General features: G+C 40.1%; 1 protein-coding gene across 4 annotated transcripts in view; it reads right to left on the bottom strand.

Moving 5' to 3' along the window:
* Nucleotides 1-13,792, bottom strand: part of nhsl2 (NHS-like 2) — a 161,039-nt gene that overhangs the window by 16,613 nt on the left and 130,634 nt on the right. For all 4 annotated transcript variants that reach the window (XR_006093406.1, XM_042400667.1, XM_042400668.1 and 1 more), the window contains exons 3-4: nt 13,290-13,432; nt 8,106-8,355 (exon numbers count right to left, since the gene is read on the bottom strand). Coding sequence is in view for 3 of the 4 variants with exons in the window: in XM_042400667.1 (XP_042256601.1) it covers nt 8,106-8,355; nt 13,290-13,432 (393 nt within the window). In the remaining variant the exon portion in view is untranslated. The remainder of the gene's footprint in view (nt 1-8,105; nt 8,356-13,289; nt 13,433-13,792) is intronic.

Genomic DNA, 13,792 nt, shown 5'->3' with positions numbered 1-13,792 from the left:
CCTCGGTCATTCATCCTGTGTCTGTTTCCAGCAATTTATCTATTTAGCTCATTCACTGAGTGTCATTCAATGGCCGCGCTCCTCTGTGCATGAATAAATAAGAGTGTTTGGGCTGAAACATCTACAGCCATCCAACAGAGACTAAGGTATGACTCAGCCATTTAGCTGGCTAAATATGACCTCCTTTCTGGCTCATCCAATCACCCATTTCCTGCTGGTCTGACAGCCTCTTGAATCCTGGTTTCATCCGGGTAAAGTGATAATTTTGCAGGCTACAGTATTGGGCAGAAAACTTGTAAAAAAATCACACATGCACGCAGTCAAATTTACTGTCTGTCTGTATGTCTGTCTTTCAAAGGCGCCCTCATTCTCGATCGGCCTTGTCTCTCGCTGAGCTGCTGCTCAGAGGTTGGGAGTCTTTGTGTTGCTCCTGCAGCCATAAATAATAGACACTATTTCAACTATCAGCAGCCTTCACCAGAGAGACAAGATGATGATTCATTCATCATAATGTCTCTTCAGTATGGCCCTGGCTTCACTGATTTGCAGCCTACTGTGAGCCTTCAGGCAGTTTTTTTTTTTTTTTAAAGTGGATGAGGTAGTCTTTGTTGTTAGGGAACCTGCATTGACACACAGGCTTTAATTTACAAATGTGTTATTGACAAGTTTTTAGATGTCAAAATACTATACAATCCTCCAACCTTAGTAGCTACAAAATGCCATTTAAGTGGTTGTGCATTCAGGGAAAATATTAATTTATGAACATCTCTACTTCTGCTTTTCTTCTCTTGAATGAGATCCCAACTTCAGGTCGACAGTTCGCTTTGACCTTGGGAACCGCAGTTGGCAAAGGATGAATGATGCTGATGAAGACGGTGTGACATGGTCAAAATCTCAGGATTAAGAGAGTTAGAGGACCTTGATGAACAGTCAACCTTAAATCTTAGCCAGAATGAGCAACATAAGAGAAGCATAGAGCTGCTGAAAACCATGAAAGGTTTGAACATCTGCAGTTCAATGACAACTGAGCGAACTACATCTGCTAATGAAGACTGTGTGATGATTAAAAGCTCCTGAACAAGCGAGTAAGTGCACCTTGAGTGGAGACTGTCCTATTTCAACAGCTCAACTTATCAACACCTACTCAGAATTAAAAACCTTGCTTTTTGCTCGTTTGAGCCGGATCCAATTAGAAATTAATTCATAATCGCAGCCCAGTCTTTGATTCATCTCGGCACTCAAACGGCACGACGTGGAGCCAACAGGATTCGTCGCAGTTCTGGAAAGTCCTGCCCCATGTGGGGTTCCCGGGCTACTCCAGGTAAACTGAGAGGATTAGACCGTCTGCAGCTGAGCAGCATGAATACCTGTCTGTTTCTCAGCTAAACTCCATGTTTACAAGCTGTGTGTCTCCCTCTTTGACTCCCCGCATACGACATTCAGAACTGCATTCCCGGGACGCCTCGTTTATTATCTAACTTGGTCTTTTTTGGCTGTAAATGACCGTGTTTACCTGCCTTTTTGCAGAATTAATGACAAAATTTGCATGCTCAAAGAGGACATAACACTGTCACACTGACTCTAAACTACAAATATATTCAAATAGACAACATTTACATAACAAACAGGTCAAAATAATTAGATTTTTTTACAGTACATGTGATATGTTCGTCTATATCTGACTATATTCCTGTTTAACTGCTTGTCTTGGCAATGTCACAAGCTGCTTGTGTTTCAGTTACTTCTACATTCGAAGGAAACTCATTTGGTTGCACAGAGCCTCTCGAAATTTTAATTAAATGCCTGTAAAGTTAAAAATAAAATCATGAAATGCAAAAAGAACGGTGCAAACTCAGAGCCAGAGTAGACTTATACTTCAGTGTAATGAATAAATCTCCAATAAGCCAGATCAAGGGGATAAAAATAGAAAACTGAAAAGAATATATATATACAGTAGATTGATAAATTTCTTACCCTGTCAGTCTGTCTGTCTGCCTACAGCCTGTCTGTCTCTTCCTGCTCTGCATTCATATTTTCACTGCCTGCGGTACCTCGGTCATTCATGAAAATTTTGCCGGAGCGAGATGTGCAGGGATGGAGAGACGGAAGGAGGAAGAGGAAAGGAAACTGGGAGGAGGGAACGGTGACAAAATGTTCTCTCATTACCCTCCATTCATTATTCTTTCATCCTGTATCCCTCCAACCTCCTTTTCTCTCCATCTGTCTTTCCTCAAATTGCATTCTCTCTCTCTCTCTCTCTCTCCTTCTCCACCGTTCCCTCCTTCAACGGCTTCAGCTTCCACTCTCACTCACTTCTTCTTTCTCTTTTCCTTCGCTCGCTGATGTTCTTTTTTTTTTCCTCTTTTTATTAGGGAAGAGAGAGGAAGAGCGGCTGGTTACCATGGCAACAGTAAGCTGGCTGCAAGTTACCTGTTCGCTGGTTTTTACAGAGAAAACAGAGAGCGAAAGAACAAGAGATGGAGTGGAAGAGGAGTGGGTGTCACGGTAACAAGCCGGATGAAGACGTCATTTTTATATTTTATAGTTTTCTTACTGTCAACAAATCCCATGAAAAAACCAACAATGAATCGATCCTACTAACAAGTATCGTCTGTGTATCCAAAGCCTGATATCTTATTCCTCTGTGTCATCCATTGATGTCTGAAAACACACACTGACACCTTCATCAGATCTTTTTGAATGGAGAAAGACTCCGACAGAGAGTGTTGCATTATGGTTGTTGTGTAGCCGTCATCTTGCTAAGCTAACAAGTGTCTATTTACAGTGAGTCTGTTAGAGTTACACTAACACTGTTTACGTAGCTCAGTTTAACCTGCAGGAGTTTCTGAAGGGTAACGTGCTTTTTTATGCGAAAGGAGGAAATAAATTTAGTCCAAAGTGACATCTTAACTGCTGAAACAGCCGCCAATTACCGCGGTCACAGATGACAAGAAGCTAAAAAACAAAACAGACAGTCAACAGAAAAATGCTAACTGCCTGGGAAAATCATTTTGACCGCTTCCAAGATCCTGCCTGTGACTCTTCAGTGATGTGTCCTCAAAAAGCCTTTTTCCAAAAAACAGTCTTATAGTCAAGGTCGCCATATATTTGGACTACTACGGCATCTATTTGGGATCCGTTTTTAAAGATAAACGTGTTCAGCATGAGCCAACGGGCTGATGATGGTAGTGCCATAGACGGGGAAGTCGGGAATTATTGAGGGAAGGTCTAAAACATTGTTGGTTTTGGTCTTTAAATTGTATTTGTTGACAGTAAGAAAAATAGAATAACACCAACCTTATCCTCTCTCTCCCTCTCCACTAACAATCTCTCTGCCTCTCTCTTCCCTCTCCCTCTCTCGCTGTTTTTTATCTTTTTCTCTCCGAAGGAAGTGGATACCCACCAAGTACAACGCCACAGGCGTGCATCATTATACCTGACCTTCTAACTCCTAAACACAGTTGGTGAGGAGGTGAGCGAAGGAGAGTGAGAGAGAGAGAGGGAGAGAGAGAGAGGGGGAGAAAAAGACACAGAGATATTTAACTATAGATGGATATGCGTGAGAAGGAGGGGAGAGGCACCCAGTGACGAAGCAGTTGCTATGCCAAAAACCAGGAGGACCACACACACACACACATACACACATACATGCACAGTAACACACACATACACACACGCACATACATGCACAGTAACACACGCATGCACGCACACAAAGTAAACAAGGCTTGGTGGAGACGAGTGGAAGCAGGAGTGTCAGAACGATGTTGCTGAGGATGACCACAGCATACTAACAGCTCTGACAGTACACACACACACACACACACACACACACACACACACACAAAGACAACACACACAAGCAAAGCTGACCGCCAGAGATGGTCGAGGGCGATAACGAATGTGATCATAAGAAGAAAATGTTTTTGATGTCAAATCTTGTTTCTGCAGCATTTTTTCCCCTTTAAATCTCAAACTTGAGTCGAGTGGGATTCTGTGTGTGTGTGTGTGTGTGTGTGAAAGTACTGCATGTCATCCGCTGTAAACTGTGAGTTATGACTTCTGGCATAAATATGCAAAATGTTTAACGAGGAAACCTGCATGCGGAGAACAAAATGCTTTTCCTACTGAAAGAATGTCTCGCTGTTTTGAAAAATCTCAGCATCTGTTGTCTTTCTGCATCCTCCCTTAAATGTTTCTCCATGACTGAAGTGCTGTGGAACCATTTTAATACAGTGTACATACAGTATATACAGAGACTGTAATGTGTACTCTGCAATGCAATCTGGGAGATGACTGATTCTGCCTTTACATTAGAGATGCTTTGTCACCTGAGAAAAGCGCCGAGTACATCTGACAATACACACCTTTGTTTGAAAACGTCTTCAAACATAAAGTATGAATCACTTGAGGGAGAAGTGAAGATTTGATGTTTATTTTTTCCTGCTCTTAAAGTAGAAACGGGTAGACAATAGTGAAGTTTCTAAGATTGCAAATCAGCGCCGAGGGACAGCCAACGCATTTATGTGATATTGATGACATTTAGGAAGGTAGCTGATGGTCTCACGCAGAGTAAAATACACCGACTGCAGAAGTAGAAGCAGCTTGAATTCCTGAATGGCTCTTATTTACTGGGTTCAACTGTGAAATCATGCAAACAATTGCTCTACAGTGAGTCAAGTTTTCGGTTTAAGTTGAAATGACATAACCAAAACCTGAACCCTGACTCATTTTTTTAGATTGTCTGACCCTAACAACCCGTTTAAATCTTTGCCTTAACTTTAATCAAGATAGATTTACTTGATTAAATTAATCATTACCTAACTGTGACAGGTGATAATCAGCCAACAAGAAGTGTCTACTGGCATGGTAGAAGCTCTGTGAGGCTGGAGTTTAGCAGGACTTATTTACCGTGGTCTCAGTTTGGCATATTAGCATGCTAAAGTTTGCTAAATAGCACTAACTAGAAGTATTTATCAAAAATATATCATTGGAATATTAATACTGATTTAAGATTCGTGTAAGCAGCATTTCAACATTAAGTTAATCTCAACCTACAGCCATGCTAGAAGTTCTGTGAGGCGGGAGTTTAGCAGGACTCGTTTACCGTCGTCTCAGTTTAGCATGTTAGCATGCTAACGTTTGCTAATTAGCACTAACTAGAAGTATTTATCAAAAATATATCATTGGAATATTAATACAGATTTAATTTACATGTAAGCAGCATTTCAACATTAAGTTAATCTTAACAGTTTATACTGTTGGGTAGTCTAATCTATAACGATGCTATTTTATAGTTATTTTCATAAAGATGATCACAAGTTTTATGATAAAATATTGATCTAAAAGTAACTAGCTGTGAAATAAATGTAATGGAGTAAAAATTCCCCTCTCAAATGTAGTGGAGTATAAGTACAAAGTAGCATAAAATGGAAATACTGAAGTGAAGTACAAGTACCCCAAAATTGTACTTAAGTAAAGTACTTGAGTAAATGTACTTGGTTACATTGCACCACTGCATGAGGACCATTGTTCACTTGTAGGAGGTTATTGCTGATGCCAAAATCAGAGTTATAGAAATGAACACAAGGGAATAAGTGGTATTAGATGCATTCATGTTTCTAATCATATTTAATGATGGACTGATTGACTGTTTAATGGTTATAGAAGGAAAGTGATACTGGGTTATGCATAGAAAGTAACTTGTATTTTAGTTTCTACCAGTTCTACAACAAACCAGTGACTGCAGCGAAGTCAAAGTCAACTTATACTGATTTGACCCTCAAAGAGAAAAAAATATTCATCATTATTTTGCATTTCCCTTCCCTCTAATTCCCCGTGACTCTCACTTTTACAGCTGACACACTTGGGAAAAGCTAATCCTCAGGAGAAAAACACAGAACGTCATTGAAGGAAAATGTTTTCAGCATCGGATATTTATTCTCTGAGGCGTAAAGCGTATAGAACAAAGTCACCAGGGTTTTTCTTTTACTACGGTGAACCAACGACTGTAATGAGATAAAAACAAGATTACGCCTTCCATATATCCTATCTGTGTTTACAGATTAGACAAGTGAGACAACCAGAGCCATCTAACAGCTGATTAATTTCCAATAGGGTCTCATGTTGGGCGTTAATCTATTTAATTTTGGATTATTTGTCTGTGAACTTTCACACTGAGGTTATTAATTACAATAAAACCAAGTAATGCTTTCAGACATCTGGTTAGAGACAACACCCAACTAACCTGCATCTCACCTCCCCTCCTGACATCCCACTATAATTAACCTCAATCCAACCCTTCTTCAGTTTCACTCCTACTCACTTCTCTGATCATGTGACCTATTGAACAGGGCTGCAATGAACGATTATTATCATTATGGGTCATTTTATTGCTTATATTAAGATTTGCTGTTGCCCAAATGACACATTTCTCTTGCTGTAATAATCCATCCTGTTCATACTGACCAAGAAAAACTGTTTCAAAGTTCATATGAGCACCTGACTGTTGTTTTAAGACTTGAAAAACTGACAAAACAAGACAAAACAAGCAAACTAAAGACATCACCATGGCCTCTGAGAAATCTTGAATGCCATTTTTTTCACTATTTTTCAACATTTCATAGACTAAACAATTAATCAGCTAATCGAGAAATTAACTGACAGATTAATCGATAATGAAAATAATCATTATTTGCAGCCCTAGGCAGATAGTCTTTCATATTAAATGTCACATAATAGTAAAATGATAAGCTCCCAGAGTGCAGGGCAACAGTCCAAAACCCAGAGATATTTAATTTACAATGACATAAGACAGGGAACAGCAGAAAATCATCATATTTGAGAGGTTCAAACCCACTAAATTAATTACTTAATCAAGCACTTATCAAGATTATTGCTGATTAATTCTCTTTCAATCAACTAATCAATTCAGCACTTTTTTGGAATACCATCATTTGAGACACTTTGAGCTGACGAGGCTACTTGAGAATATGATAATCTTTCACTTTGATTAAATAATCACTTCACAGGCCGGATGCCAGTAGCCTCAGTTTACATCATACGCAGCCCCCTTTAAATACAGCACACTCATCTTTCTTACCACGATGGCTCGGATCAATCTGGTCAAAGCGATGAAGCAGACATGAATTCCTCCTGTCTCACTCCAAAGACTTCTAGGAAATATTAGGCTATCTACATTCATTTTGCCCAGAACGCATATTTTCATGCACGCTACAACCACTCTGTTACCATGAAAACGTCCTGGAGCTTCATTTGGCTAAGACGCTTGTAATACCATCGCAATGAGTTTGAATCCGTTGCATATCATCAGCTTTCCCCTCTTTCTTCCCCAGAGTGATTTTTACAAAAGGGGCAAAACACAAAAATAAGCCTTCGTAATCTCAAAAGGGTACTTTTACATCAGCACCTTCTGATAATGCCCTTCATCAAGATCATTTGAACTTTTTAAACAACCATACAATTCATTTGAAAAGAGAATGAATTTAAGCTCAACCCCTTAACATCCACCCTTTTTATAGAATTTTCGCCTATTTGGCATACCCAAATGGAAAAGCCTATAACAGAAGAACTGTAAGGCCATGATGCATGTATTAGGCTTCATTCGACAAGTGACATCTTCTAGTTTCTGGAAATGTGTTTGTTTAGCATGTGGCTAAAACTTAAACAAAGCTAAATCAGTTCAAATAAGGCTCAAAAAAGTGTTTTTGGTCCTTGTTTATCATGAGTCATATTTGAGTAACAATAATTAGGACATGCTTTATGCCAGAACTATGCAGAACACCATATACCATCTACAACTAAAAAAGCTAGGGATTTTTTAGTTTGTGGTGTCACTGTTATAATCCAAACCTTTCCAATCATCTCCAATTGGCCAAATTGTGCCAATTGCTTTGACTCATTACTGTGTGATGCTACCACTTACAACTGGCTTACGCGGGTCGCCGGTGACCCGGTGGATGTTAAAAGGTTAAATCTGGTGTAGAGACAACCAGTATGAACAGCAATTACACCCTAAAAAACATCACCTTGATTAAGTACCCTATTCCTCTGAATGATACCCCGTTCTCAGAGTTTAATCTTACCTGTGACGTCGAGCGGTATGAAGTGACCCGGCGCGCGTCTACCCAGGTGCCAGCGGGGTTTCTCTGCGACAGGCGGTCCGGTGGTAGCAGAAGTGGCCGTGCTGCTGCTGCTGTTGTTACTACTCCAACCCAACGGAGGGCGATCTGAGCCGCAGGGGGACGGGGACGGGGAGGGAGACGGGTCGGTCACAGACCTCAGTCCGAACACTGAGGAGGTGGTCTCATCATCGTAGAGCTGTTTGGACGCCGGCTAGAAGAAGAAGAGATCGGTTGTGTTAGAAGTGGTGGGCAGTCTGATCCAGAAGGGTTTAGAGAGACTAAAAGGTTTTGAGATTCTCAATATATGTGTATCTGTCCTGCTGATGTGTCCTTGAGCAAGACAAGTTCCTTTATCCAACTGTAACAATAAATGTGACCATAAAAGTCATGTTTTTTAGAAGGTTTTGACAAGTGAGCACTAGTTTTAAAGTGGACGTACAATGTTCCAAGTCTTATTAGGTCTAATTATATTTATACTCTACTGGAATATCTTTGCATGATTTACAGTTCCAAAAAACTTATTTATCTTAAACTGGCCCTTTATGCAGCCCCTCAGTTTAGCCTCTGTCTGAAACAGGCCGTTTTAGCTCCTGTCTCTTTAAGGCCCGCCTCCCGATGAACCCACTCTGTTCTGATTGGTCAGCTTCCAGAAGCTGCTTCTTGGCAGACTTCCGGCGGCTCAGGAGGCTACGTACAGAAACAGTAGTAGTAGGATCTCACTTCTTTTTCTTGTTCTTTACTCGAAATATACACTTCTCAAACACATCGACGAGGTGAACATGGAACAATCTTAGCTACAAAGGCTACCAACAGGCGGCTGTTTATGATGTCATCACAAGGAGGAAGTAGAAGTAACTTTTTTTTTTGTTCTTTGACTTGCAGGTACCATTTTTAAGTTTTGACTCTGCAGTTCGTTCCTCTCTGTGATTTAAGTGTCTTTCAGCTCATTGTTTTGGTTTTAAAGTCTTACTATTTTAGTCCATTCTCACCACTCAAATGAATCATATGAAAAGCAACAGCAGGTAGGTGTTAGCAGAAAAAAAAGCTCCGATAAACGCACTGTACCGCCTGCCCTGCACCAAACAGCACACACACAAAGTTCGTGACTAGCTGGTGAGCATTTAGCAGCTAAAGAGCCAGATATTTTTCACAAGAACTGGTGGAGAACAAAAACAGAGCTTAAAAGAAGAGTGAGGATCAGACTTAGTCATCAGGGAAACATAAACATGATACCAAATTAATGCTAATGTTGCACGTTTAAAGAAAAATAAGTGAGAATTTTGTATGTATGTATTCACACAGTAAGATTCAAGAGAATGAGGGTGAATAGTTCCACGTGGAAACACAAATTCACATTATTCCTGGTCGGATTTCTTCTTGCTGTACTGACTGTCCTTTTGTATATAGTGTAGTGTAACAGTGGGATTTCCTGAGAAAAAAAAATCTATGGAAATTGAAATTCGTCATGCATATGGTCCATCTTTACTGTAGCCTGACCTCTTTCCTCTCAGTGATATCTCTGCTCTGATTGTACTGTACTTTCAATATCTTTTCAAAGTTATTTTTTCCCATTTCATGCTTGAGCCATTTTGAAACATTGACAGTAGTTTTTTTTTTAGATATTGGCACAAACTCACAAAAGCAAAAATAAACTCTAAAATCAATTAAAGTGAAAATCAATACAACTTTGAAAACCTAGAGGAGGCTAGACAGTCGGCAGAGGTCATCTACTGCGTTTCAAGCTACTTTAATGCCAGTAAGAGGACAGAGGGGAAGATTGGTGAAGTAGATAAGAAATGGGGAGTGGAAGACAGAGAGAGATTTAGAGAGAGAGAGAGAAAAAAACAGATAAATAAAGAAAACACGCAACAAATAAGCTCATATATGACTCATCTTCAGCTGTCTTGAGGTTGGCAGAGAGTAAAAGAAACAGGTGAGATGTGAGTTAAAATGCTCAGGTGATTATTTACACTTTCATAGCCGTGCTTGAAGGACAGAGGAAACCGAGGAAAGAGCAAGTGAAAAGAGAGGGCAGGAAGATGAGAAATATATGTTTGGATCTGATTAGCTGGCGGGGACAGAGGCTGACAAGTAGCAGAGACATTGTTGTCTCAGTTGCTGGCATCAGCAGGAAGGTGTAATCCCAGCTGGGAGGGAACTAGCATCTGTCAGCTGCCTCCTATTAAATCTACAATATCCATGGTTGCCGCCCTTAAGCAAGGCACTGAAACGCACACACTGCTCCGGGGCTGCTGCAATGCAGGAACTCCTCCTCTCTGAGTGGGGAAGCATGTTTTTCTACTGTCAGATGGATACGCAGAAGTTTAAGTCATCTTGTGGTGGAATCTGCCAAATTCTAATTGAAATTATCCCAAACAGAGAGGAAGGCATTAGCTTAACGGAGCTATTTAACAGCTTGCTGAAGGAGCAGCGCGCCGATATGCAGGAAACGTGCAGCCGTCTTGCAGTAGAATCGCCGTAGGAGTCCATTCAGGGGAAATAGCCTGACAACTATTTGCAGCAGGGGCAGAGCAAGGAAAGAAAGTGGAAATAGAGAAGGGCTAGGTGCAAAGAATGGGTCTGTGTCAACCATACGTCACCTGAAAATCCATGTTTACATCCTCTCTTACCTTCAAAACCCTCCCCCGTGTCCCTATTTGCATGAGCAGGCTAACACGTAGCACCGATTTTTCATTTGCTAGTTTCCGTTCTGATCAAGATTTAGTGATATTTCCATCTGGAAGAAGCTCAATCATTTGGTCTTTGTTTATAGAAGCCTGCTGAGAGAGTGAATGGATGATGACTAATTCTAACAAATCTGAAAGATGGTGGGTGGAATATGTTGTGCAGTAGGTTTTTTTTTTTTGGATAATTCCACTTAAAGGCGTGATAACAAAAGCAACGAGACATTTTGTCACAACACAACTTCAGCTCAGACAGTATTGATGACACTGAAATAGTAATTAGTTCATTTTATTGTTGCTGAGACAAATGATGCTTCTGTGTTATTACAGGACTGATTATAGGTTGAAATTACTCTTTATAAAGAAGGCAGGAATACGACAAAATGATTGAAATCAATATCCACATATTCACATATATATATATAATGATATATATGTATCGCATCTAAAATAATCAAACTTATATTTAATGTGAGTAATTGTGTTTAACTGTTCTACAACTTTTTTTGTGAAAGTCAAAACATGGAAGTATTGAATTGTGGTTCAGCCCTGTCGTCCAACACAATTATATATGAGATGTAATTACACCAACAGCTGTTTTCAATGCAGCTGTCCTCCAGTTTTACTATTATATGATCAATGTTTGTGATACACGAAAAAAAATCTAATCAGATCAAAGTCTGATCTGCTGCATGAGAGACTTTAGATCAGAGAAGAGGACAAATAAATGATTCGGTAACGTGATATCTTCATTATTTTCCAAAATACCAAAATGGAGAGATTCATTTTACCATTAGATTTAATCAGAAATGATCTCTGAAAGATGAAAGATTATAATTTCACTGTATGTGAAGGACAAAAACAAGAAGAGGTGACATGATGTAAATGAAGTAAAAGTGGCGACTAAGTTTAGAAATAAACTATAAAGGAGAAATAAAGACCGGAGGAGGGTGAAACTAAGAGTAAAAAGGGCAGAGAGAGGAGATCGGAGTGAGTTTACAGAGAATTTGAAATCCTGCTGTTAAGGAGAAAAGTGGAAAAGATAAGTGAGGTGGACGCTGTGTGTGTTTAGCTGGAGGAAGTCAGCTCTCATGGTTTTAGACTTAGAAATCTCCAATTACAGTCTTTTAACTTTCTTCTTCTTACTTTTGCTGTTACACCTTAAAGGGGTATCAAAATCTTTTTACAGGTATGTAAAAAAAAAAAAAAAAGAAGTATAAAGCCTTTTGTGGCTCCAGAGGGAGACGTGTGAACTCTGATATTTTACCTCGAGTGATGTCACTTGACAAAAATCTGCAGGTGTTAGAAAGAAGTTAAAGAGAAGTGACCTGTGTAACCAGCGTATCACACCTAAATCTGTCCAGTCGAGTGAACTGAGTCGAGTTGCGTTGTGGGTAATGTAGGTTTTGACAAAAAAGTTAAACCCATCCATCTTGAGTTTAACAATGTTATAAGAGTGCAATGCTAAACCAGTAGAGTTATCTTTTAATTGTCATGTGCAACCTTTTTGGTTCCTGTGTTTGCATGTCAGCTAGATGCTTTGGGTTGGGTTAACAGGGAAAAAATCTACAGTAATTCCTGTATTTTTGCATGGCTCTCCTTTGTTATTCAATTTAAAAAAAACCTTTGCACAGGAGAGGTGGAGGACAAACTGCACATGATAAAATACACGAGGTGGAAATAATTGTGTGTTTACTTGTAAACGAGGTTTGTCTCTGTATGAAACACACACCTAACTCATTTAGACTTTCAGACTTTTCAGTTTGATCCGAACCAAAATTACAGGTGTGAAACTTTCCCCACTAAGGTCCGGACCAAACAGGCAAACCATGGTCCAACCGAACCATGGTTCTGTTGGTTTCTAGTGTTTCAGACCAATTACAAGAAGTTCAGGCAGACCATCCTAGAACGAGAAAGAGGAAAAAAGAGCCGCGGTAGCACATGGCGAGAGGAGGATTTTTTTAATTTAGATGCAGTCAGACGACATTATAAAGTCAGCTGGATTCATAAAACTCTTTCCAGGTGTTTTAGGATAAGAGAGAGAGAGAGAGGATATGAGAGGACGAGAGAGCAATTCCACCTGAAGATAAAGTAATGAAATAATAATATTATTATAGTGGCAATGAAATGAATCTGTTCTTTCATTTTTCTCCATTAATTCAAACAGCGATAGAAGGCTACCCGCTGAATTGACAACTCGCCTACGTCAGACACACGCCCGTCTACAAACCAATCAATGTCAAGTATATGGAGACGCAGCCCACATAGGTGATGATGACGGGATGAAGGTATGTCATGTAAAGTATCACATAATCGCAATGTGAAACCAGAACTAACCAGATAAAAAACATATTATGTAACAAAAACAAGAAGACTTTTAGGTGTGAAAAGTCTGAAGGAACCTTCTGATTGAATAAACATGATTGTGTGTGTGTGTGTGTGTGTGTGTGTGTGTGTTTACCAGGAAGATAAAGTCAGGCCTCTTGTTGTTGAGGGAGATGGGCGATCGGCTGAGCGAGGTGGACGTGTCGTCGGAGCTCTGCGAGGACGGGTGTCGGAACGTCTGACCGGTCAGCTTGGTGTCGTACAACTGCTCCTCAAAGTCTGCACACACACACACACACACACAAACACACACACACACACACACACACAAAAACAGTGAGGCACACGTTAGTATCAACTTTCCGCAGCACTGAAACGACAGACATGCACAGGAGAACAGAATCGCACTGGCACACACACGCAAACGCACGAACCAAATTCACACACACCACATATCCTATTTGCATGGCCGAGAGCAGAGATCTGGTAGGACTGCTGCTTTGCATCACCCCGCAGCTTCCATCCAACGTCTCCTGGTGCAACTTCTACCGAGGAACCTTAAAAGACTCCTTAAGTTTGTTTTTAATCCTCTCCAGAGCTCGGCGCTTTCTTTCTCTCCTTTCATTCATTCCTTCTCTT

Source organism: Thunnus maccoyii, chromosome 22 (assembly GCF_910596095.1).
Source record: "Thunnus maccoyii chromosome 22, fThuMac1.1, whole genome shotgun sequence".
In the NCBI taxonomy this organism is placed as follows: Eukaryota; Metazoa; Chordata; class Actinopteri; order Scombriformes; family Scombridae; genus Thunnus; species Thunnus maccoyii.
This window is presented reverse-complemented; position numbering and strand designations above follow the sequence as displayed.